At 36.4% G+C, this 26,972-nt stretch overlaps 2 protein-coding genes across 9 annotated transcripts; one reads left to right on the forward strand and one right to left on the reverse strand.

Moving 5' to 3' along the window:
• Window positions 1-2,802, forward strand: LOC105253136 (pancreatic triacylglycerol lipase-like). 2 transcript variants are annotated; one of them, XM_011260967.3, is made up of 7 exons: window positions 1-240; window positions 568-1,251; window positions 1,331-1,434; window positions 1,670-1,974; window positions 2,129-2,221; window positions 2,301-2,546; window positions 2,618-2,802. In XM_011260967.3, exons 2-7 carry the CDS (start codon window positions 571-573, stop codon window positions 2,710-2,712), a joined length of 1,524 nt encoding a protein of 507 aa, XP_011259269.1. In that variant the 5' UTR covers window positions 1-240; window positions 568-570; the 3' UTR covers window positions 2,713-2,802. The 2 variants fall into 2 exon arrangements, with proteins under 2 accessions (XP_011259269.1, XP_011259268.1); XM_011260966.3 differs by lacking the exon at window positions 1-240 and having other exon boundaries at window positions 355-1,251.
• On the reverse strand, window positions 2,617-25,356 carry LOC105253134. 7 transcript variants are annotated; one of them, XM_025413807.1, is made up of 11 exons: window positions 25,163-25,356; window positions 21,582-21,669; window positions 19,374-20,769; window positions 17,514-18,005; window positions 6,970-7,058; window positions 6,817-6,896; window positions 6,243-6,364; window positions 5,148-5,612; window positions 4,444-4,773; window positions 4,191-4,343; window positions 2,617-4,070 (listed from the first exon to the last, which is right to left on the reverse strand). In XM_025413807.1, the coding sequence occupies exons 3-11, from the start codon at window positions 20,475-20,477 to the stop codon at window positions 3,642-3,644; spliced, it is 3,264 nt and encodes a 1,087-aa protein (XP_025269592.1). In that variant the 5' UTR covers window positions 20,478-20,769; window positions 21,582-21,669; window positions 25,163-25,356; the 3' UTR covers window positions 2,617-3,641. The 7 variants fall into 7 exon arrangements, with proteins under 7 accessions (XP_025269592.1, XP_025269591.1, XP_025269589.1 ...); XM_025413806.1 differs by having other exon boundaries at window positions 19,374-20,813; XM_025413804.1 differs by having other exon boundaries at window positions 24,850-25,356.
• Window positions 25,357-26,972: the final 1,616 nt, after the last annotated feature.

A 26,972-nucleotide genomic window follows, 5' to 3' on the forward strand; every position in this document is an offset into this window, starting at 1 on the left:
ATTCCATTTTAATGATCTGAAAATTAACATAAATTAAAGATTATGCCAAAAACATTTAATGACATGCGGAATGTTAAAATTTAAAAAAACGGCGGGAATTTAGTTGCTAACTTAATTGATGTCCACGTAGCTATACTTTAGAAATAATTTACACAATTATTTTTGATAAGATTAAGCGATTGGGATCATTCCATTATAAAGAAAAATATACGTACGTGTACTTTGTAAGAGTATTTCGATGTAAGTATACGTTTATCTTACAAAGGAATTTAAAGATATGGAGAAAATATTTTTTAATCTCACTTGACATAATATTTTAAAAATAGTATTAATGAAATATTTTAGTTGTAAGATTATATCTTCCTAATTGAACTCTGTTTAGACAAGTCAGTTCTTGTTTTTATAGATCATGATATCTTGATTGAAGTTAGAGTAAATATTGTTATTCGAGATTCTTTCTCTCTCAAACAGTTAATTTTATGTAAGAGATGATAATTATGTCTTGATAAACCTTCGATTGGTCAAGAGGCAACATAAATATGATATCAAATGTCGTTTATACTCTAGTGCATGAAGATGGTGTCTTTAGTTCTTGTGTTTACCGTTTTATGGCAATTTTTCAACATCAGAGAATGCTCCTGTTTATGGCAACTGCACGCGACGAATATAACTCGGCCACTTCAGGATGCATTAAACAGAACAACGTATGCGACGAATGTAACTGGGCCATTTCAAGGTGCATTAAATAAAACGATATACGTAACGAATGTAACTCGGCCACTTCAGGATTCATTAAACAGGACGATGCACGGGGCGAAAAAAATTATGTCCCTCTTTAATGAAACTACCCTGGCGAATTTTACATACACTATTCACGTAGGAGTCAATTCTAGTGAGCTGGATATCGAGGAGTTCGGAATCCCGGATTTCGAGGATTCCGAAATCTCTCCTAGCTCAGAAACTTTTTCACGAGTTGCTCAAGTAGACTGCTTCGGATTAGGGAAGACAGTCGCAACGACTTTAGAATGGTTCTTCAGAAGCGAACCTAACGGCAGTAACGCGCTGGACGTACGATTTTATCTCTCCTCTAGGAAGCAACCGTATCGCGTGGAAGTTATATTAGGCGAGCAGTTTGGCTTGGAGTGGACGAATTTCAACATAGAACGTAGGACGGTGATGATAGTACATGGTTTCCTATCGAACGGCAACGAGACATGGATCAATAATATGGAAAAAGCATTACTCCAATGGGTAAGAATCCATCGACTGCGATGTTGTTCTTATTTTTCGGATAAAATCATTCATTTTATCATGAAATTATATGATGCAGGATGACGTTAACGTGGTGGTAGTGGATTGGAGCGCTGGCGGTAATACGTGGAATTATTATAAGGCAGCAGTCAACACTAAAATAGTGGGATATCAGATATCAAAGTATGTAATCTTAGCCACAAAATCACAAATTTGATAGATGTCTGAAAAATGTTTTTGACAAATATCTTGACGATTTAACAATTAATATTTTAAATTGATTCTTGATAAGAAATAAAAAATTCTCTGGATATATCTGCGATGGTCTAATTTCTTTCAAGATGACATCCTTCAAATGACCATGTTGTCCAGATGAGAATAATTATCTGCTTTTTAATGTCGGTCTATTCATCCAAAGATTTATAGAGCACGTGACGAACGCTACAATCAATGAAAGATCAGATACGAACAATTGGGGCCTCTTACATCTGATAGGACACAGTCTCGGCGCTCATATCTGCGGAATGGCTGCAAAGGAGCTGAAAGGGCGACGGAATAGATGGATGGTGCAGAGGATCACCGGTCTGGATCCGGCGCAGCCATGCTTCCGCAACGCTGACCCATCGGTTCATTTGAATAAAAATGACGCACCGTTTGTCGACGTGATACATACAAACGGCAGATTACTCTTCAGTTTGGGTCTGGGTTTACCCGAAATTATAGGTAGTACTTTATACAAAAAAAGAAAGAATAGTACAGTTTTTACCGCGCGTTTTCTTCTTCAATGAATTCTTTAATTTTTGGAATTGTATTTCTTGAAAATTCTTCCAATTCACATTTACATAGTTCTTCTTTCAATCGATATCCTCGTACGTAGGTCATGTTGATTTCTATCCTAATGGCGGTAAAATGCAACCTGGCTGCGAGGAGTTTAATTCGATATTCGATTACTTGCCGATTCCTGCAACCGGTTAGTACTGAAAGTGAAATGTCTTTTTTAATTGGAACCTCTAGGGAACGGAAAGTAAAATTTGTTGTCGCATTTTCAGTAATACGCAAAGCGATATGTAGCCATGGGCGTTCTTACCTTTACTTTACGGAATCTGTGGTATCTGCCACTGTGAACAATTGCAGTTTTTGGGCGCATAAGTGGAATCGGACGCCCAAGCAGCTTTCAGAAATAATCGTAAAACCGTGCAATGTAAATATCTGCACAGAAATGGGCATTAGAGCGGAAATGTATGATCAACGCGGATGCTTTTTTTTGTCTACCACTAGTACTTATCCGTTTTGTGGTAAATATTATTTATACTTGCGCCAAATAATACAATTCATATTTCGTATGCACACACATTATCTGTTACAGCCAACAGCACCGACCGTCAAGGAGATGGAAATACAACAAGATCGTATAAAGATAAGGTAAAGGGATCGATTAATAATACACTTACTTATCTGTAGATAAATGCGTTATTAACACATACTGTATATCATTCAGTACATTTAAATAGCTTCTTATATTTAGATATTTACAATTGAATGTATTTGCACAATACAAGTAATATGTACATAATATAAGTAATATTTTTCATGTTTCTTTATCTTCTCGTTGTTTGCTGTTACAAACGTTGATTATTTTGTGTATTCAAATTCTTAATAAATTACAAAAAACACTCGATAATCTTAATTCTTAAAATGAAATATATGATACACACATATGTGCTTGTGAGAAATAATATTTTCCAAGAGTTTGGAGTTTTGTAATCAATAGTTCTGAAAAATAAAATTATATAAGGAATACAAAATAAGTGATTATAATCATTATGGCAAATAATAATTATGCCAGCTATTCGTATCAACTTCATACTAGTGAAATATAGTTTCAATTTTTAATATTTTTTAATTAAATCGTTAATGTATTTTATGTTTAGCTTTAACAAGGTAGACAATTAACAAGATATAATATACGGGATGAATTATAAAATGCCAGATTTTATAAAAGATCGATCTTTTAAGAACGATATAAATAAATGAGTAATTATTTATATAACAGTAATAAAAATGCTAAATATGTCACATACGCAAATAGTAACAACGCGATTAAAATATTTCCGCTAGTAGGCAGATGCATCTTGCCTTAAACATGATGGTAACTGCTATTTGGTATTAATTCTTATGTGCGTTGTTATTGTATGAGCTTATATTCGAAAGACGCTCGACTTCTGCGCGTAAAAAATAATCGTCACATGTAACGCTCTATATTGGCATATTGTAATACGCTTATCTGCTTTAGTGAAGTCGAATGGAAGATTTAAGCAAGAGGACTTGCGTGAAACTTATGAATAGTTAACACTGAGCGATTATTCAGTATAATAAGTCTTTCGCATCTGTTAATGTATAACTTGCACGTAAGTGGCCGGGAATATGCCAGTGCGGCCTCCACATTCACCTATCCACCAACCGTCTGCCTGCTTCTGATGAACGGTTATCAGGTCACCCGGACTGAGACTGAGCTCGTCGTTCAAATTTGCCGAGTACTGATAGATCGCTCGACACTGTTCCGCGCGTTCGGTCTTGGGTGTCGTCACTACCTCCGCACCATCAACCGCTTCCTGATTGTTGTTGTCCTCCGAGTGACTGCTAAACTCGTCGAAATCACTAAAGTCATCCTCATCTGGCGGATTCTCCGAGTTGCCATCGCCAGCCGTCCGATCGACCCAATCGCGTGTCTCGGCGTCCTGATCCTTCGCCAAATGGATCTCGAGTTCGTCATCATCATCTTGAATCTCAAAAGATTCGTTCTTTGCCCAAGAAGGAATCTGCAAAAAATGTGATTTGTTTTGCGTTTTTTTTTTTACTGGATATAATTTTATTTAATTATTAAAATAAAACTCAACATTAGATGATCACTTTCACTCTCTGCGAACTGATTTGCTTACCTTAAGAACACTTTGCTGCAAACCTTGCTTGTCTCTCGAAACTAGGATATGGTCCGACAAGGGATGTTTGGATCGTTTGCTGCCTTCTACTTCCGCGAGTGTACGACCAACCTTATATCTGGCCGCCTCCAAGTACAGCAACATGGAACGCATCTGCGATAGAGTACAAGAATAATTCGCGCATTTATAGCTAGTGTGAAGTAATTTCTAACTCTAACTCCTATAAATTCGTAATCGATGCAAGAAAACTTACATGATGCAGCTTATCCGTCACATTTTGCGCGCTCTCATCCGCCGCGAACGCCGGTGTTTTGATGAAGGCCCGATGTAATGTTTCTAAACCTTCTCTACCCCTCCTCTCCCTCTCCAGATCTTGCCTAATCAGATGCAGCACCCTCACCAGCGCCTGTTTCCGTCGCTCGCGATTCATCGCCAACGTAACATGTTCAGCGTAAAAGTCTGGCAACAATTGCTCTGCGTTCGTCGCTTCGTTATTGTCTATTCGACGTACGAGATTCTTCAGAATTTCAAGATCCTGCGATACGTTGCAGCTACGTACAGGCGTTAGCAGGCGATCGGCGCTCTGAAAATAAATATTATATAGTATATATTCAACGCCGCATTCTGGAAAATGAATTTCCTAGAAATTATCTAAATAAAATATTTAAAAAATCCTTATTTTTAAAAAATAAGATTTAAATAAAATATGTGTGTGTTTTATATCCTTAATAAATGTTATAATATCTAAAGTTCTAAAAATTTTATCATCTTCAGCTTATCTAAACGAGAAATACTTTATAATCTCATCTTTTACCACATCAAATTTAGAGACACAACTTCATCTTATTTTAAATACATTTACACATCTTATATTTATTTAAGTAATTTTAAGATTAGATTAGAAGCGCATACCCACAAACAACCTCCCTCTCATTTCGTCTCTTTTTCATGCATTACCTGTTGTAATCGCGGTGCTAGCGCTTGCAAGTGCGTCAAGTACACATTGGCGAAGTCCTTCAGGGCGCTCAGTCGCTCTTCTTCGAGTAATTCCATCTGCTTCGCACCTTTCCTCACGGTATTCTCATATTCCAGCCTGGCCCTCTCGGCCCTCACGCTCACTGTGTAAAATTCCGTGTCTGCGCGACGCGACGAGTCCTCGGCCTTCCGCCGTCTGGTTTCCAGCTTAGTCGCTTCCTTCTCTGTCATGTGGTGATTCGACAATTTATTGTTGCTCTGCTGACTCTGACTGATGGTCTGCAGTCGCGCCAAGTCCTGCAGCCTTTCATTCTCTCGCGCGCTCGCGAAGCTCTGCTTCTTACTCTTTGCCGCTACTCCACGCCACTCCTGAAGCGACTTGGATGCCTTGTCCACCGAATTTTCGACGGTCTTCCTCGATCGTCCTTGCGTCTCCGCAACACCCACCTGATAAAATGCGCATTATCTTTTTATTTTTCATTTCGTTATCACGAAATCTGGTAATTTAACTAATTTTCAATCAAATATTCCATTCCTCTCAAGTATTAGCATATATTGAATATGATTTTTAAAATACTACTTAAAAAAGACTCTCGTAGAAAAAATAGAAAGGTATGTTTTTATCATACATCTATTAAATCTCATAGATTCAATTTAATGATATTATGTCAACAAACATTATACATAATATTTATATACACAAGTATTAAAGTGCATCATTAATCAATATAATTGGACGTAATAAAAACAATTAAATCAAATGTACGAACGCTATACTATTTGATTCATATTTTAAAAATTCCAGTCCTGGTCTATTTTTTCTGGAATCATTCTACATTACTGAGCATTTTTAAGAGATTATTTTTGGATCGAGATACATATATTTTCGCGTTATTTAAATACCCGTAGAGATACCAAACGAACGGGCAATTTTTTTCCTTCCAACCTGTCTCCGATGTCGTTTTTAATGATGTGACCCTAACGTTGTTACGTAAGGTACGATCATGCATACACAGTGATGCAGTCTTTCCCTCCTTTTGCGACGCGATGCGTAGCAATTATCTTGGGGAGACTTACTCTAAGCGGTTTGGCGAGCTGTTCGCTCAGCGCGATGCCCCACAGCCGATGGGCTTCCGCGGCAGCCTCCATCTCTTCGCCGACACACCTCCATGCCTCGTTCACGCCTCCGTTGCTATTACCTGCATTACGAAAGACGCGCAATCCGCTTATTAAACATGATCTTATTTTCTCTTTTTGGGCCGCCGCCCATCTCGCAATGTCGATATCTTTACAAGAATAACGCAATAAAAAAAAATAGAAATAAACTGATATCATGGCCAAATTTGTCTTCTATAAATGAAAATAATAGCTCTCATTTTTCTTTTTCTAAAAATATACATGTATGGTTTGGATGATATTTATGATAAAATAAAAAGTCTGCAACGTGTGTCAATAAATTATGAAATTTTCGCTAAAGAAAAACGCATCAAAACCTGAATATCGTCCTGTATTATAATTATCATTATTATTATAATTATTAATGAAATTATTAATGATATTATTATCAATGATATTATAATATAATTATTAATGATATTATGTATAATTATTAATGAAATAGATGCAAAATTAATGTAAAATTGATAACCACCTTGATCCTTGGCACAAGCCTTTGTCAATTTGCTGCTGAGCTTGCTGAGTCCCTTCGCATAAGTAGCTTCCAACTCGGCTCTAAAAATGTACATATGTTCATATTTTTTTTATAGAAGAATCGCATGAGAGAACAAGGTAAAGAACCGAATACCTTTCGTGAAGAATCGACGCCAATTCTTTGCAAAAGTCGCCTCCTTGTTTGATATACCTTCTTACGTCCTCGAAACCGCCCTGTCCTCCCTGCGCATAACAAGAAAAATTTTTTAATGTTACACAACAATGAAATAATGATGAGCGACTACAGTTCGCATTTTATGGTGTGAAAAAAAAAAAAACAACTTTAAAGCGCCTTATTTTATGATATGTGATGCTTGTTGCTTCACGCGATATTTCTAATACATAAAGATGAATGGCTGAGATGGATATCCTACTGTGAAATTTCACAAAAAATCTGTTTATAACATCATCATTAAGTAGAAAGCTGCTTCATGTCAAAATTCAAAGAGAGAAACTTTATATGCGTGTAATAAAATTTTAAGCAGAGGGTTATTTCTAAATGTTCGATAATAAAAGAGAGAGTCATAAGATGTACGGGACAAATATCGATTTGCATTTAATTTGATTGCCTGTATCTCTTGCATACAATAATATATGACGATGATAAATAGATATATGTACATACAGAGAGAGTTAGAATAATGATGAGAACAACAGAATTATGTTAGGTAAACGCAGTTTCTCTCTCTCTCTCTCTCATTCTGTTTTATAGATCTTTAAACGTTTAGATAATATCTTGAAAAGAAAACTATCGACTTATTTGAGTTTCAAGTAACAAAAATGCGGCTCATTCGATTTTATGCTTCAATACACTTTGCCTGCGAGGAGAAGACGCATAAGTTAGCGGTAACCACGCATCGTGGCCCATCAGATACAACATTGCCAGCACATCGTATCGAATTATAGGATTTCCTGCACATTTTTAATCAGGTGTTTTACTCACACTTGCGTAAAAAATCGATGTTTAACGAGATGCTTAAATTTTACGCCAGAAAAATAATATTTTATAACAAGTGATAATTTCACGAGAAAAATGTAAAAAAAATAAGAAATTTAAAGTTTAAAATTGAAATAAAATTTCTGAAAGTTTTTCTTGTAAGAGATTAATCGACGTAACGTTGATTTCGTCAGAAAATATATATAATTACTCTTTAAAATCACAGAAGTGAAATGCGGGGTGTTTTATTATTTCGCATACTTATGCGATCATGCCTACATTTTTCTCTCTCTATAGCACGTAAAGTATTTTAGTCACAGTGGAAGGCTGGGCGTATGTCATTATCCACTCATCCAGTCATTCGCCTCTCATTGCTGTTACGCGTTAGCTCAGCTTTCTTGTATATTTGTTGCGCGATATTATCGTAAACGGTACTTATAAACGGTACTAATATTTTGTTTACAAAGTACACAGAAGATTATATAAAAGCAAATTGTGCAAGAGCGATTTATTTTATTCAAATTGAGTGAACAGAGCATTTTTATTAATCCATTTGAAAAAAATTGAAAAAAATTACGTTTCGTTTTCACAAAATAAAATTCAATTAAACAAATCAATAAATTTTATTTCAGAGACATTTTATATCAAGTGAAGAATAAGTGACTATGAATAAATAAATATCGATGGTTTAAATTTTAAAATTATTTAATTCTATTTTTTTTTAAACTTGCTTATTTCGTTAAAAAAAAAGAGTACTTGACAGAAACACTTATTCTGTGTTATATTCGAGAAATTTTCAGAAACGGCAATAGTAGATCTCGGGCTAATTTTTTTGCAGCTGTCGCCGCAAATTTATTTTTCTGAATCCGTGACGCGCGTGAAAGTCGATATCGCGTGAAATTATTAATTAGATACGACAATATTAAAGATGGCGAACCGGTTCGTCGGGTAAAGTCGCGAAATTTGGAGGAAGAGATCGCATCAAGCGAGAGAAAATGTCGCAAGAGAAACTATTAGTGCATACATTGAAAATATAAACACACGTTTATTTCACACCTACGTGTTACCAGATTCTTTTGTACTTTAATGAGCCGAAGCTAACATTGATTCGATCGCGTTGCCCGGATACCGGGGAAAGGAAGCTCTTCCTCTCGCCGAGAAGGCCTCGTTCCGGAAGCCGCTGAGGAACGATACAATCGCGAAACATCAGCTATAATGGAAAAGGCCTTTGTTCGCGCGCGATAAACGTTCCCGCGACTATCGGATTTCGTGTTTCTTTGCATTTGCCGCGCAAGCAAAGGTGACTGGTCTCAATCCTGAATTAAAGCTTAATCATAACCTGAGGTGATCGGTGAAAGTAAGCGTTAATCTTGATGGGCCCTGAGGGAAATTAAAGTGCCAATTAGCTCGGACATGTATGTGTGTGTGTTTATAGGCGAAGTCGCGATAAATTCTGATATGACATGCGAAACATATGTAATGCATATGTAGAACTGTAGTGAAAATAAATGGGACACAGTTTAATGTAAATTTTAGTAATCGGGTCCAAAAAATGTTTAAGGTTGTATTGATTACATAATCCCAAAATGTAACTGCATTGAAAATATAATTATAAAATTATTATAATATAATTATTATAAATAATATAATTATTATAAAGTATAATTATTATATAATATAATTATTACGAAATTAATATTTACATTTTCAAAAATAATGTTAAATAACAATATATTTTTAATTAATAATAAATAATTAAGTAATAATATTTTTATAGTTTATTTATATTATTTGCTGTTATATGTATTTCTGATATTTATAATACTCTCGACAGAGAGTAAAAATTTTGAACACGAATATATCTTGCATATAACTTAAAAAAAATATGAAAAATATTTTGGCAAAAATACTTCAAGAAATTTTAATTACTTACAAAATAAAACTAATCATAATGAAATTGGAATACGTATTAAATAAGAATAGTGATTCTCAATCAAACTAGTCGCCTGTTTACGTTCGCAATTTAAATTGCAAGTAAAATTGCATACCTCTGAGTTGAAACGTTCAGTCATCAGGGACATGATTCATAAATCACGTATGAGTAGAAATCGAAAAAAGGGATATTTCTAGAAGCGTGAAAAATAAGAGACTAACAACACATTGATATGTAAATGAGTTTCGGGATACAAAGTTTAGTTATAAATATAGTTATATTACATGTAAGCATATAAAATCTTTCGTTTTCGCGTAAATATTTCTATGGGTGAGAAAAGGAGCAAATTACGTCGCCGCGAACTCGACATTTGATCATCGCGCGTAATATTGCATTATGTAATATCGGAATGTAATGACTGCCGACGAGATATTTTACATTTCCGTCTCATGCGTCAAGTTACATAAGAGTTGTTACGAAGTCACAAAAATGGGGATCGAAAATAAAATTCGGATTTCTACATTATGACACTCCCTAAGCTTTAAAGCGTCGAGTGCAACGCAATCGATCGATGCCTACGCATATCACACGTTCTACAACCTTGTAGACGATACGATAAAAGAAAACCACGTGTGCCTTCAAGCATCGTAATCTAGACCTTTAAACTATTTTTAACGTCAATAAAAGAGCCTGTACGGAATTTATGTATTTTATTTCAGCACTTTTTTATTCTATCTATAATTTATAAATTATTGGAAACATCTTGGAATGCATGCGTAAATGAATTAAATAATAATATTTCGTTCAATACATAAATAAAATAAATAACAATGTTTCATTTGACGCGATTTTTAAATTACGCAAATTTTATTGCTTTTTATCAATAAAATTCCATGAGTTGTCTGTGTGTATCAGAACAAGAGAAAAGTATCACAAATATTGCATGATTCGATCCGATAGACTTGATTTCGAATTATGCGGGTGGTTTGTTTCGCAAAACCCGAGGACTCTTATCGCGACTGCTTTCTCTTTCTACGTGTGTGTATGTGTGAATTTACTTCATTATTTTTTTCATTTATCGATACGATAAACAATGTACATAGAACATTCAATTTTATCAAACACACTTTTGCTATCAATGACTGGATGATTATTATTGAGGGTCAATTTTGTTGACAATCGATATTGCAATCTGATAACATGTTGGATAAATAAAGGGCGTGATATCTTTAATGATAATCTTCTCTATAAATCGTATAGTATACGATTATCTTTTTTCGCATACAGAAAGGAAGCTTTTCACATATAAAGTGAATCATTTTATTCTATAAACATTCGTAATTTTCATTGTAATTGTTAAATCGTATAATCATTCATGAATTCGAAACACCTGTATTAATAATATGACTCATCATATCTCATCGTATCATGTTGTGTGTGCTCGAAATCGTGTGATAAATATTTAGCAAGTTCGTTAATAAAGATTACAAAAGTTATTCGGGTTAAATATACTTTTAAGAAAAGTTAAATGTTGGTTAAATACACTTTATCGTGCTAGAATTTATGCTTCCATTCATTACAAAAAAAATAATCGATGGAGGGCGTGTCGAGCCTAGTGGACATGGTCTATTTGTAACGCGAATAACAGAGCAACTTTCTACGGATTCGATCTAAATTTGACCGAAAGTGGACTCTGTCATTTCGCGACATTAATGTAATCGTGATTACATCTGCATAAAAACAAAATTATAGGATATATCTCAGTCAAACGGAAATTCCGGAGATATCCGCAGCTGAAGAAGATCTGGACTTCTGGATCAGTTTTATCGAGCGTGTCCTCAAGATAGTAATTCACTGTGAAAAATCGCTTTGCCATTACCCGTTAAAGCGGAAATCATTTTAATATTAATTAGAATAAATTTGTGCGCGCGCGAGGTACTTATGTATGATCGAGATACGGGAAAAGTTTGTGATCGAATTAGCTGGCGATCGAATATTAATAAAATGTTACGGAAATAGAGGTAAAATTCTGCTACTTAACGATTAGGGACACATCGTATAATCGAATCTAATCTTGGTAGTCGTCGTTAGCATAACACCGTATTTACCCGTCAACACGTATCAGATCGTTAATAGTAATTAAATGCGTAATCAATGGCCGTTCTTACGGCAGATTCGCCTTTCAATCTTGCTTAAGTGACTAATCTTCGCTCACTGTATTAGTATTTAATGTAATCTTGCGTGAAATACACTCTATGAATCGTGTACACAAATATATCTTTGCGTGTTAGATTTTATGCTACTTATAGGAAATCAAGTAAAAACTTCGCGTGTTCTCACTATTTGTATATAAGTTGAATATTAAAAAATAAATATAAAAATCTATGAAATCTATGTCTCTTATAAATATATGTGATTTATTAATTTGTTGACATTTTGCTGTTATAATTAATAAGATGAAGAAATCAAGCAAAAAACGCGTTCTTCTCACTATTTATTGTATTAAATAAAATATTAAAAAATAAATATAAAAATCTATGAAATCTACATATCTTGTAAATATGTGTGATTTATTAATTTGTTGAAATCTTGCTGTCATAATTAATAAAATGGAAGAATCAAATATAAGTGTTTTAATTGATCTTTAATGAAATTTGATATCGCTATTTTTTAATCAATAACATTTTCACTGATTCAGTTTAAGATAGTACGTAATCCTGTTGAAAGATTTCCTGTACGATATTAAATGACAAATAAAATTCTAAATAGAATCTTGTACCGATCTCTATCAACAAATTATAAAACACATCGTTTATAAAGCGACTTTTAGAATTCTGCTACGCATTTTATGCGAGGTACAAAACAGGCGAATTGCGCCATCATTCTGAATAAGAACTGGTGCGAGATAAAAATTCGCGCTGATGAAAATTTCTCGCGTTGCCAACGATTCCATTAATCCGAATGTAACGCGTAAATACGCCATTACAGTGACAAGTATCGCAAATGTTTCGAGTAACGGTCGAAATAAGTCGGTGATTATTATCAATTCGCACGGGATTCGAAAGGTTAATCGAAACGTCTGTTCACGGTGCGTCGATGACGGCGAACGGGCGTGCGCCTGCAACAGGTGGTTTATTGCCGTCCGCTTCAATGGGACAGGTGCGCCGCCAGTCAACGACCAGTCGATGACCACATCGAATCTATTACAGAGCGCGAATCGATCACACGAGGCGATCTAGTATTCTCTCGAAATATTAGTCGATTCATATTTATTTTTATCGATTATGTGGCTGTATAAAAAATGAGCTCTTATTGGAATTTATTAATTTTTTTCTCATCGACATAAGACATTTTTTAATAATCATTAATTTATACGCGGCTATTTTATTTTGAACGCATCGATACATAAGTCCGGCTGTCCGAGATTTGTATATATGCCCGTTTTAACACATATGTGTCGCTTAAATACGGATGAGTCTGCACACATCCTTCGTTAATGCGAGGCAACGCGTGCGAATTTCCCGAATGGGACTTCCCTTTTATCTCGTTGTATCGGCGAGAGTTCATCTATTTATCGCTAAACAAAGAAACTTTCATCGACATGAGGAGCGGTCTTTTTGTGTTCTGCAAAGGACTGTTATAGCTCATTAAATCGCGTCCTAATTTAATACCAAAAATACGTATGACGATGCTCATTTAATTAATAACGGAAAATAATTAAATTTCTGTTGAAAAAAGAAATATCTAGAAATGAAATCCCTCCCAAAGAAATGCCCCGTATGTTCGCCTACGATAAATAACGCGCGCTTAATATATGGCGCGTTTCTAATAGATGGAAAATTGAGAGAAAATCGAGTATTAAATATAACCACGATCGCGCTCGCATCTGTCACAGAAAAAAAGGACATCCTTGTTTTGAAAATATATTTAGTTTTAACATGAAAATCTTGAAGTGAGATTATATCGCGTTAATTAAAGAAAAATATAATTGCTTGAATAATTGCTTATTTAAATAAAGTCATTTTATATAGTTAAATCAAGAAAAATATATTCTTATGATTTAAGATTTAATTTTCTTGAATGAAAAAGAAACAATGTTAGATGGAAAGTAACATTTTTAAATCAAAGATAATTTTCTTAAAGTAGAATTAAATAATTATATATTCTTGAGGTGACAATTACAATAGTAAAATAAGACTGTAATATCGTTGAAATTTAAAATTATTAAACTCTTTTAAGAAGATTATAAATTGTTGCGTATATACAAAACAATGAACGCGTTAGTTTAAGTATATAAGTCTTGATTTGACACTTATTTTTTTTCTGTATAATGAATGGAAAATTTGAATATTTCTAATATAGGCAACTATCCCTTTCATCGTCCTCCCGTACTTTCTCACAAAGGCGTCAACACAAGGACGATTGCATCGAGCTTACAAGAGCGAGATCGTACATGAATAACGACGAGCGTATATGCGTTCCGCGAGACTTGTTCGCAAACCGCACCGTCGGAATATTTAACGAATCGCTCTATTCTCTCTCTTTCCTTTCCCTTTTACCGGCAAGTATATACTTCCTCCATGTTTAGCCTTCTCGCGGAGAAATCGCGGAGGTCGCGAAGACAACCGCCCGCCTGTCTTTCATTCGCCTCTCTTAATGCATGCGTGGCACTTTCCATCGCGTTTAATTTCGCACACGTTGGCGAAATGTGAATCTGAATAGAAATTTTCTCGCTTTTTCTTCTCTCTCGTTGCCGCTCGTTCTCCTTCGTTTTTCCATCAAACGTTGCGTCAACAATTGAGAAATTGCACAAATAAGAGTGTATTTTACATGACGATTAGCAGCGGTAATTTTTTACGGCAGTTCTGACGAAATTAAAATTCTGCAAAATACAATAAATCGTAAGAAGAGCAGAGTTGATCATACAAGATATATCGAACGTTTAATTAAAAATCGCCTGACAGTAATTGTCACATCAATCGAGTGCGTCGGCGATAAAATTGCCCGGTCGTTTCTCGTGAAACGCGACGAACACGAGCGTGTTTCTCTAATCTGTTCTGCTCTCGACAAAACTAATACACGATCTCATCTATTTCAATTTACTGCACATCCTTGACGAATTCATACGTCACGAATCGCGTAAAATTAACGACGGAGAAACTCGCGATGACCCCCATGCTATCGAGGCATCCGCGGTCGAATGCAAGTGCAGTCAAGGTGCAGAGCGCAATCTTTTCCGTTCTCCAGGGCCACGGGTCTCTAAGCACGCTTTGTACGCGCACAACTGTGAGAGGAACACATGTAGAAGGCGGTCAAGCGTCACGACACACGTCTATACATATGTCTGTATGTGTGTGCACGAAACAAAGTCGACTATTTTCTCCGCGCAACTTTCCCACACTTTCCATGCTTTGCTTTTGCGATGCTTCGAGGCGCACTTGTGTGCCTGCCTCTTGGCGCCATTTCTCCTGGACTGTCGATAAATCTCTCGATCGGACGAGCGGTCTCTCTTGTAAAATTTCGACTCGGGGAAAGCGGATGCGAACCGGGAAACGAGCGAGCGATATATCTCCGGCGACATTTGGCCGTGTGTTAATTATACATTATACTTATTAATTAAAGATCGCGAACTTTTCGAAACACTCTCTCCGTATTGGAGATTCATATCTTTGGTCATATCTTGGATTTTACTTTTTTTCAGAGTTGCATGTGTAGCTTTTAGAAAATATACTATCGAAATTAATTTCAAATAATTTTTCATTGATTCTCTTTTCTTTTTTGCAAACTTTCATCAGAAAAAGTTTCAAAAAAATCGAAAGTACAAAATCTAGATGCTAATATTCGTCGAAGAAATTTCGATTCGCCAGGATAATCAGCGGAATATGTTTTAGAAGAAAGAAAAAGAAATCTTCAATGCGTAATAGATTCACATTCAAATGATATAATGTGTAACCTTTGGTAAATCGACAAAAAGCATTCTAAACGCGTCAGAAAATGCTGTAATAGTGAAAGCGATCTCCAGCATGAAAAATGTCATCGAATGAAAAAAAATGCATGGGAGTATAGTTTCTAACTACACGGATGTCGCTTATTTATCGCGCGAGCATCTCATAAAGTCTCATCGAAATGGCTACTCGGTTTGTGCCTGCTATAAAATATCCGTGGAAACGAGGTAATTTTGTGTAGACAACCAATGAGGAGCGCGTTGCGCAAAAAGTGGCGATATAAAAATCCACACGTGGCTTAATACGCGAAAAATCCTTTTTAAGATATCTCTAAGATGTCCTGGACAGATAATAAATGCTTTAATAATAAAACTTGAAAAATTTATGAAATTGCAATACTTAAAATAATCAATGTCGCGAATCTCTCAATTAAAGAGATATTTCTATAAAATTTGTGAATAATATAATAAAATATGTGATGAAAAAATTAATTATATCTGATAGCATATTTCCAAAAACGATTGAATATTTTTAAGTTTCCATTACATTTATAATTCATTATATTCATTCTATCTATTCCATTTATAGTTTATGCTAAATAGCAATTTTTGCATATTTTTCTTATTCAGAATTTAAGAATGCGATTAGAGGAAACAAACGGAATAAATATGCGATGACAATAAAATGTTATTCAATATTGATGCATGAATCATGAATTCCTGAACGTTATTTCAATCAGGAATCGGGTTCTTCTTTGCAAACAAACTGCATTTGATTTAAATTATTGAGATGTATAAAAAAATTTTTCAATCAAAAAACGATTGCGTATAATTATATAATAAATATATATAGTAAATAAAAAAATAATAATTAGAAATATACATCTCTTTTGCACATCCTCTTTTCCAAAGTTTTTACGTTCACTTCTTCACTGTAGTTTTTAATGACCAAAGATTGTTCTCGATTTTCATTAAAGTTCGTCGGACGATCCCTTTTAATCTCATATGACTTGGTTTTTAATGATCTCGACCTAAATGAACTGTAAAGCTCATTGAATGAATCGTAAAGCTCATTTGGCCTCATTCATTACGATTTTTAAACAGCTCCCACATGTGAACTACTTGACAAGGACAATCGCGAAATAGAATAGTTTAATTAACGCTGCAATGAAAGATTTAAAGAGCAGTACCGCGAAGAAGACATGCTAAAAAAATGAACTTTAAATGTAATAAATAAATATCAAAAATATTTCTATCGAATACAGGAGATTGTCTGACATTCATAATTTATGCTAATAACATATTTGCATTAATAAATTATTATATATATATATATATATATATATATATATATATACATATTAAAATATGTATAATTAGTATAAATATTAATAACATAATGTATATTAATAATACATATTACATCATTAACATATATTATATATATATAAAATAAAAAAAAATTAATATGTAAAATTTTATGGAATGTCATGTTACTCCATGTACTTTTCTGTTGTTAAAAAGTACGAATAAATCATTCTCTCCTACTATTACTAATTTTAGCTGATTTAATTAGGATTAATCGACTTATAATTATATGGCGTTTAAATATAACAAAAAAAATCGTTTTGCAGTTCCATTCGAATTTTAATTTATGCCGGTTACGCCCTTTATTCCCACTCATTCTCGCGTATTTTCTCCTTCTCTCTAACTTTAAGAATGCGCATCACACTGTGAAGTGCCAAGTGTGCGACATCTGCGCAAACATGTCAGTCAGCATGCAACAGGAAAGAAATAACAAGACTTTGAGTGAGCGCAAAGTACCTCCTCGATCTCGTAGGTCTGCAATAGATGAGTGGAGGCCATTAACCCTCTGATTGACCCGAGCATTCTCCTCTTAATCAGGCCACCTTTCCCACCGTGATCCCTCGTTTCGCAGCCGACCTCGGGTGCCGTCGTCGTCGGCGATGTTCTCGTTTCGTCGTTCTCCACGTCCGAGCACAGCTTGTCCATGCTGAACGACACCGGCGGCTGCAATTTCGTCCTGCTGTTCTCTAAGATGTCGTCCGAACTCACCGTCTTCCTCTTCAAGTTGCTATGTAATGTTCGAGAGCTGTTTGCCTTTCCCGAGTCGGGCGACGCCGACGTCGGTCTCTCCGCGTCATCGGAGACGTTGACTTCCTCTGATACCGAAGACAATCCGAATTCTTCCACCCTGGTGATCGAGCCGGACTCTTGGGTACGAGCCCGTGTCAAATCGTAGAAGCCGCGCTGCTTGCTCTTGGACGTTTGCGGCAAAGTGGCGTTGCCTCGCACCTTGATGCGAGAAGGAATTTCCGATGAGAAATCAATCAAAGTAAAAGTTCGAGAGAAAAGACTCGTTGTCTTTGTGCGCATTTTAATCGTGAGAATATTATACAGTTCGATAAAAAATAATTTCCCCCAAATTTGAAAGAAAAAAGAGTAATCATTTCCTATAGTTTTTTCGGTTATAATTCTAGATGAATTTTTAAAAACTTGAGACCAAAGTTGTATCAAAAGAGATTTTGTATAAATTTCTTATGTGAATTAATAATTAAAAAATAGAAAAATTATCCGTAATCTAGGGCTCAATTTCTTCTTGCGATAGATTTAATGTTTGATCATAAAAATCTGATTACGTGTATGATGTTAATTAAATAAATTAAACGCATTAAAATAATTATATAATTAAATAAATTAAATTAAATTGATTAATTTGTCCTCAATAAATTTTTTTTTTAATAATTGAAAGATTTTTAACGATATATTTAATTTTGACTAGAGTAAAACTTTTTTTTCCAAGACATTACATAGTTACAGAGCGTAATAAACTACATTAATAAATTTATAATTTTAATCTCTCAAATTCCATAAAATTGTTAAAATGCGATAAAACATTTGTAAAGCTAAAATTTTATCGAACAAAAACTAAAAGAAATGAATCTCTCAATTTCTTGTCATTAAACTGTTTGCAACTTTGTATTTTTTTCACACTTTATGAATCGAGAAATTGAAAATCTTGATATTCGAAGCCCACATTATGTTATTTAGTCCAACGTTGCTATTTATTATGGCCAATTGTAGGATTCTCGACGAAGCAATGAATCAGGGTGAAAGCGGAATAAATCCGTAATTTGCGAGGGTCCACTTCATACGTCGAGTCGTATACTTAACTCCTCTACAAATTATAAACTCATCCCGCTCGTAGTCGAATCCCTCGTATATAACATATAGCAACGGTATAAACATTAGTTAAAATTGATTGATTTAAGCAAATGATGAGAATTTAGTTAATTTCCATAAATGATTGATTACAAATTTTTATCTTTTCGCATTCTTGACCGTTTCTCTCGATACGCAGTTTCTCTATCCCAATGAAACATGCGTAGCATAAAAATAATCCTTTCGACGTACAATTTTAATTTTTATTCCACGCATGTGTCCAGCCGAATGTGAAGTAATAGGAAGGCAGAGAAAGTGCTAAATATGGAGGTATCAAGAATACAGAAGAGCATCAGACTACGTTAAAAAATTTAACCCTGGAGAATCGAACGAGTCTCTAATTTTGTTTTCAAATTCCTTTACATTCTCCGTCTATTTTAACTAATGTTATGTTTACTAATCGCGTGTCGTTTATTCGTGTCCTTTTTTTTCTGGCGCTACCTCGGGACTGAGAGCGCCGACCGCCTGAAGCCTCGCGTGACGGTTCACGACCTCGCCGATCCTAGTCCTCTCCTCTCGCAGCCAGCTACGCATCCTGCCCCAGGCTTTGCCCAATCGCCGCTTCTGCAGCTTTAGCCGTCTGCTGCGATCGGAACCGCCGCTCACCGAGCCCTCCTCGTTCGGGCATTCGGGATCCGAGTACGACCCCGACATCGATGCTATACCGGCGTCGTAGCCGTCGCTATCGGACGCGCCATAGCTCCTTCGGCCGGACTTGAGCGACCTGGTGGAACGTTTCGTCTGGTCGCGTGGCTGTTTCCTCTTTTCGAAAGAAACGTTCGACCGCGTCATCGCAGCCTCTACCTCTTGTGAGCTATTCAAAGACGCATCCTTCGCCGGCTTCGGCACGTCGTAGAGAACCTGGAGATCCGGCGACGAGGATTCGACACTCGTTTGCTTGTCGTCGGATTGTTCCAAGGAGACTCGACTCGGGACGGCGCTCTTAGGAAGATCGTACAGTTGATTCTCCGGCGAGTTCTCGACCCGATCGCTCGTGTCGACCTCCAGAATGACGATCTCGTCCCCGTCATTGTGAAACTTCTCGTCGACCCGCAGGAAACTGAAGCTGATGGTGGGTACTCCATCGACATCCGTCTTTACCATTGTGGTGGCGTTCAGCTCCACCGTGGTACTGTGTCTCTTCCGATTTCTGTCGTTTAGGACAGCCTCCTTGTTCTGGTACAACGCCTCATTGAAAGACGAAGGTCTTGCAATCGTCGTATCCTTCTTCGATGACTCGATGTTCGCGTTCTTCTCCAAAGATCCGAGATCTTTTGTATGAATCTCTTTCTCGAAGGAGCCAGCTAGTCCCGTATTCTCATCAATGGATCCGATTTTCGTCTCTTTCTCGCAGGACTTCTTACTCTCCTCGTCTTCGGCGACGTCGTGTCTCGCCGCCTCCTCGTGAAATTCGCGGCAGTGCACGATTATTGGCGCCGGGACGTCGTACCACGTTGCCGTCGCGATGCCCATAGTGCTGTTGCTCAAGGTTGAGCTCTTCGCGGGCGACCTCAAAGCTGTCAAAACGTGCCTCATCTCATTCATCTCCGATATATAATATATGTCGAATGATAAGAGAGTCTTCTTCTCTCGCGATGTTCGATTCCGATCGCCTATAATCGATATTCTTCGAATTTCTTTTTCTTGTCCTTTCTCTTTCTTTTTCTTTCTAGCTATCTTTTTTTAGTTAGATACCGTTGCGTGAAACGCCATTAAGTCGCGATGAAATCGCGACGACCAACGGTGTAGCAAAACGTGTCTCGAAAACGCGTGTCACTACTATAGCGCACGGGAAGAACGTCGTTAGTCGCGATGTCCATATTTCCTATCCTACTTCCTAGGGGCAGATTTTTCATTTCCGGTGTTAATTTCCCCTACTCTCTAAAACGAATTAGTGAAAATATCACTAAACAGTAAAATAAGATTTCACTGAGAATCAGTGAGTATTTTACTGATCTTCAGTGGAAACGCTTATTTTTCTGTCATTTTTTATCTTATATCTCATTGATTATGATCAGTTAAAATACAATAAAATTCATTGTAAAACCAGTAATCGCTAGTTTGTTCGTTTACCGGTACGATCGCTATCTCTCTCGTATTTAATTTTAGTCATAAGAATTATATAAAGTTTGCAAAGAGCGACATTTAAATTACAAGTATTATTTCGATTTAATTTCTGAAACAATCTCAATAGAGAGGCTTCAGATATTAAATCGATCTTTATAAGTCGGACAAATAAATGTCTGGCGAAAATGATTCGTTTGTTATCTATTTAAAATAACAAGTTCAATATGTATGTAATATAAATAAAATAAAATTTTTAATGTAATAAATATTTAGTAAATATAAATAAAATTTTTAATTTTATGAAATAGATAGAGAGATGAATTGTAGTTTAATATTACTGACAATAACGAAAAAAATATTACTGATACTGAGAAATATTACTGATTGAAACAATCAAAATTATTAACTGATTCTTTCAATAAAATATCACTAATTTACAATGCTGTAATGCTTATAACTGCTGTAATCAGTGATTATTAACTGTTTTTCAGTGATAATACACTGATTCACTTCAGAGAGTACAGACGAAATAACAATGTTAAAATCGAGCGACATATTCCGCATTTGATGTAATTAACGCACTTTTATCAGAGAATTCCTCTCTCTATATCAGAACTTTTCTTCATACGATGCTTGATGACGATAGATTATTTTCAGGCTTCTTTATACTCTGTGAATTTCACGTAAAACTATTTTCACTCGTCGGCAAAATTTTACATCACATCATATTTCCTTCTTTCATTTGCGCGAGATCGCTTTCGTTTGTCGTCGAAATATCATTCTATCATAAATTTCGCTTCTAGTAAAAATATTCTAGCCACGTGTCTTACGTTTCACGATCTCTTACGGCAAGGACACTGTAATTTGCCGCATCACGCGTATCATTTATTATCACTCGGCGCGAATGTCAGCGCGAAACTCACAAGAATTTTACAATTTCTCGAGATATTTCAGGGAACGAATCACGTTATCCTGCAATTTCTCGCCTCGGACTTTTGTCCGTTTCTGCGACAAGGATTCTTTAGACGTCAGCGAGAAAAGAGCCTCGGTGGAACTTCGTTCCACGATCAAACCGGAGACACTGGTATGACGCGAAAGTCAGAAAAGGAGCAACAACGACAATGACGTTTCCGCTGCGTGGGGGAAGGGGAGCAATCGCGCGGAACCAATATACACGATAAGGAGAGAGTGACGTCGAGTAAATTTACCGCGAATATATGCGCGTCGCGCTTTTTATTTACGAGTCATCGGCTTAACGTTCACGTGCCATGCCTCGGAAGCGCATCGGCGTCGCGAGCGATGGCATCCAGGTGTTTCGGGGACGCTCGCGCGCGCAATTTGACGTTTCGTTCGAGCGTGACAGCCCGGATATTACGCAATTACGAGGCGCCACGTTCCAATTTCGTGCGACGTTTCGTCCGCATCTTTCCTTCCCATTCTCCCGTGCCGTTTTTTGCGCTCTCGTTGCGCATCACGCGCGACCGGTCGACGTCACGTCGCGCACTGGATAGCGCGTGGGGCCGCGGACGACGACGAGTCTCCTTCGATGATGATCGGCCGGTTTCGCGGGCAAAAAGCGGCCGCCGCCTCGGCCCGAGATGATGACGGCGACGACGCGAATTCGCGAAGTTAAATTCGCTGCGCTTTCGTGCGAAATTGCACGTCACAGAGCGCGAAACGTCAAAAACATATGCGAGTTCTTGAAAAGAAATACAAATGTCTATCTCGCTCTCTAAAAGTGAATCAGTGAAAATATCAGTAATTTAAACATTTAAATTAAGATTTCACTAAGAATCAGCGAGTATTTTACTGATTTTCAGTGGAAACGCTTATTTTTTTTGTTATTTTATCTTATATCTCACTGATTATGGTCAGTTAAAATAAAATTCACTGTAAATCCAGTAAATTTCACTGTAAAACCAGTAATCGCTAGCTCGTTCGTTTAACGCTACGATCACTATTTTTCTCGTATTTAGTTTTATTATTTTTCATAAGAATTATATAAAGTTTGCGACAGAAAATTAAAAATATTAAAATATTAAAATTAAAAATATTAAAATTAAAAATATTACTTCGATTTAATTTCAGATATTAAGTCGATCTTATGAATCAGACAAATAAATGACTTAATGAAAATTATTCATTCGTTATCTACTTAAAATAACAAGTTCAATATACATGTAATATAAATAAAATAAAATTTTTAATATAACAAATATTTTGTAAATATAAATAAAATTTTTAATTTTATATGAAATAGATAGAGAGATGAATTGTAGTTTAATATTACTGACAATAACGAAAGAAACATTACTGATATTGAGAAATATTACTGATCGAAACAGTCAAAGTTATTAACTGATTCTTTCAATAAAATAACACTGATTTACGGTGCTGTACTTATTAACTGCTGTAATTAGTAATTATTTACTGTTTTTCAGTGATAATACACTGATTCACTTTTAGAGAGCGAGAGACACGAGGAAAAATGGATGCCATCTCCTCCTCGAGGATGCGATATAATTTTATTTGAAAATCGAAGAGCATCTTTCGCGAATCGCTACGCGACAACTTTGCAAGCTAATCGCTCTAATCCCGCTAAACGACCTCCGCAAAACGACTGCAAATAAAGACGTAGCGATAAATATATAATATATGTATCCGCGTGCGATATCGATGCCGCGTTCGCGTAGCACGATATTATTAGATATTCAATTCGTCGAATCGAGACACCAACGCGTTACGGTTTCCGTTTTATAATCCCCGAGTCCGATAACGGTCGATTGATTTTCGCGCAATCGTCACGTGTGATTCGCTCGACACGTCCGTATCCCACAACTGGAGACTCGCGTTATACAATCGCGACGAACAATTATCTTATACCGTGTGTAATCCCCGGGATTGCGCAACCAGCGTATTCATGTTTCTTTTTGCAGCGGCACGCTTCACGTTTTATCCCGAAGAATAGTCGATCCTCGATCTCGAATTAGCCGAGAGATCGCCCTCCTACCTTCTTCCTATTATTACGCCTCGGGAAACGATCTAAAAAGATCGTTGTTGCACTTAACAAAACATTGTAATTTTAATCGAGACACTAAATCGAAGCTTAGATTATTAAATATCAAGATGCTTCAGTAAAAATGCCATGATCCTAAATTATAATTGATTTAATTGAATTTGTGCTCTCTTTTGCAACAGTCGGTTTATCTTTTTTTCATTCTACTTGTGGCAAAGATAAATAAAAATTAATTAACTGTAAAATTTTGTAGAAAAGAAAGCATTAGAAAAGTTACATGTCTCTTTAAATATTCCTTATTTTTACATACATTTTTGAAATATCCGCAATGATATGTCATACGTTTATAGAATGCTCATATAAAAGTGAAATTTATAGATATCTCTCGTTTGAAAATTCCTGCACGACCATTGCTTTGCATTCCACTTTATAAAGGTGTAAAAATCGAGGCCACGCCGGCATTCCCGCTGTTGCTCGAATAAGCAACGCGGTTGTCACGAAAATAGAAACTCTGCGGACCAACGCTAATTCCTCGCGAAGAGTTGTCTTTTTAATCTCTAAATAACCACACGATTTTAACCAAATTTTCTGCTTGATACACAAACGCTATAAATAATAAGTAACTTTTTATATTTATAATAAAAGGCATTTTATATGGAAAGAATTAAATATAATGTGTGTACAAAAATATAATAAAAATATTAGAAATTAGAAATAAAAAAATATAATATAATATAAAACTAATGCGTAAAAAATTTCAAATCTCCCACAAACAATTTAAATTCAATTCTTGCGCGTTTCATATAGATCGATCGCAATTTTAATCGGTTTCACCTTCACGTCCACGAAATGTCAAGGTTTATCGTTGCGACTCGGTATCCTCGAAAGAGAGGAAGATTGGCATTCATCCGATTGTGTCAAAATATCTGACAAGAGAGCAACATCATGTATACCAGGAAAGTCACACGTGTATCTCAAATCTTTGCTCTTCCTCGCAAAGAAAAAGAAACTGAGCATAATACTACTACTTTGGATATCTCGATATCGAAAGATAACGAAGAATCGCGAGGAGATGACTCCAGGTTCCGTTCCCGCCAATTTCCCCTTTCGCACAATAACGTATCCTCCCACCGATTTCCCTAAATACCTCCCGATCGCTGCCGTGCATCGGGATCGCGGCCGGGGATCTCCCGCGAGAATTCGCGTTGTTTCGACACTAGAACAATAGCGATTGAAGACACCCGGCAGGTGCACGCAGAAGAGAAAGACACGCTCGTAACGTACCACGTACGCGCGTTTTAGGCGCGTACGTGCACGTAACGCTGCACCGAAGTCAACTGCGGCGCGCGGTTGCGGATCGCTCGTCGTGCTTTGCGGGAACGAGTGCGGAAACGCGTCAAGCACGCGCCGCGGGGGAGGGGCAGAGAAAGACAGAAAGAGAGAGAGAGAGAGAGAGAGAGAATCAGCGTGCACCGGCGTAACCCAAAAACGAAACATAGAGAACACAGAGAGATAGTTTTAAAGCGACTAAATGTGTTTCTCTCTATCTCTAGGCGGGGGATTACGCCTAGTGTGTGTGTGTATATATATATGCGTACGTGTCTTTCGAATTATATTTAACCCGCGCCGCCCTTAGCTGATCTCTTATCCCGCAATTTGGCTGCGTAATAACGAGAATCGCACGTGTGTCGCTCGTGCGTCAGATCCTATATGATTAGCACACATGCAGAATTATTTAGAGAGAAAGAGAGAGAGAATTGCACTCGCATTCCGCACTCTACATCTCCGAGAAATTAGGGTTCTTCTGGTAAAAAATTTTCTAAACTAATTTTTGCATTAAAAAGTAAATATAAATTTTATAAAAAAATTCGAATACTGAGGTATAAAATTATTCGCGTGTTAAGAAGCATATAAATATTGAGCAAAGGCAAGTGCATGTTCGAAGTAAAATAAATTACATGACTCATCGGTATAATTATCGAAGATAAGCATAATAAGAATAATAAAAATAATGAAAAATAATGCTTATACGTTAATAAACCGATGAAGGGATCTAGATTGAATACAACAATATTAAAAAAAATATAAGATACAAAAGGAAAAAGAGAATCATTAGATAAAGTCTACACGTGATATTCATTGGTGCCCAATTGATTCTCATGTAAAAACCTTATCACACATGTAGAGCATAAATAGCCAGAATAAATCGAATATTGCGAAGCAATTTATGCTAAGCATTACGCTATCGTCAAGACACCGGGACGGTATGTATATCTCGCGATAAGAACGCGACGATGGAAAAAGTCGAAGCCTCTCGCATGCAATTTCCATTCTATGCAAGTGAAGGCGAAGTTGCAGCTTTATAGATTCCTTGGGAAATTTTAGACCGATACTCGTGCATTTGCATCGTATACGATCTCGACGATAGAACCGCGATCGAAGGTTGCGATTGCATAAAAAGTGGTATTCGCGCACCATTGTTCTTATTGGCGTTAAACGCGCACCTTATTACGGGTCCGCCGCGAGGAGTAACGGTAACGGAAACCGTCGGGAATAGCGTTACGACATTATCGATGTCGAGCGACAACAGGGTCCGATATAGGAAATGCAATGATTACACACGTAACGCGAGAGGTGTATTTGCGTATCCGATAAGCGGGAGAGAAAAGAACCCTGTTTGCGAAAAAACCGGCGTCGGAGATAGCGAGGCGACAAATATCGCGAAAGAACACGCCGAGAAAGTTGGCGTTACAGGAAAACGTCGCGCTCCAAGAAAATCATTCGCGTGAAATTAATAGAGCAATTAGCTTCCATGAAATCGCAAATATCGCAGGCGTCTCGGTGGGCATTAAAAGCCTCGTAATGAGATATCGCGTAAAATTATTCTCTCCTCCGATAATCATCCCCCTATTATTTCTAATATTATTCTTAAGTGCTGCTCCTTACGCGTCGCATTA

Source organism: Camponotus floridanus, unplaced genomic scaffold (assembly GCF_003227725.1).
Source record: "Camponotus floridanus strain SB8 unplaced genomic scaffold, Cflo_v7.5 scaffold7, whole genome shotgun sequence".
Classification (NCBI taxonomy): Eukaryota; Metazoa; Arthropoda; class Insecta; order Hymenoptera; family Formicidae; genus Camponotus; species Camponotus floridanus.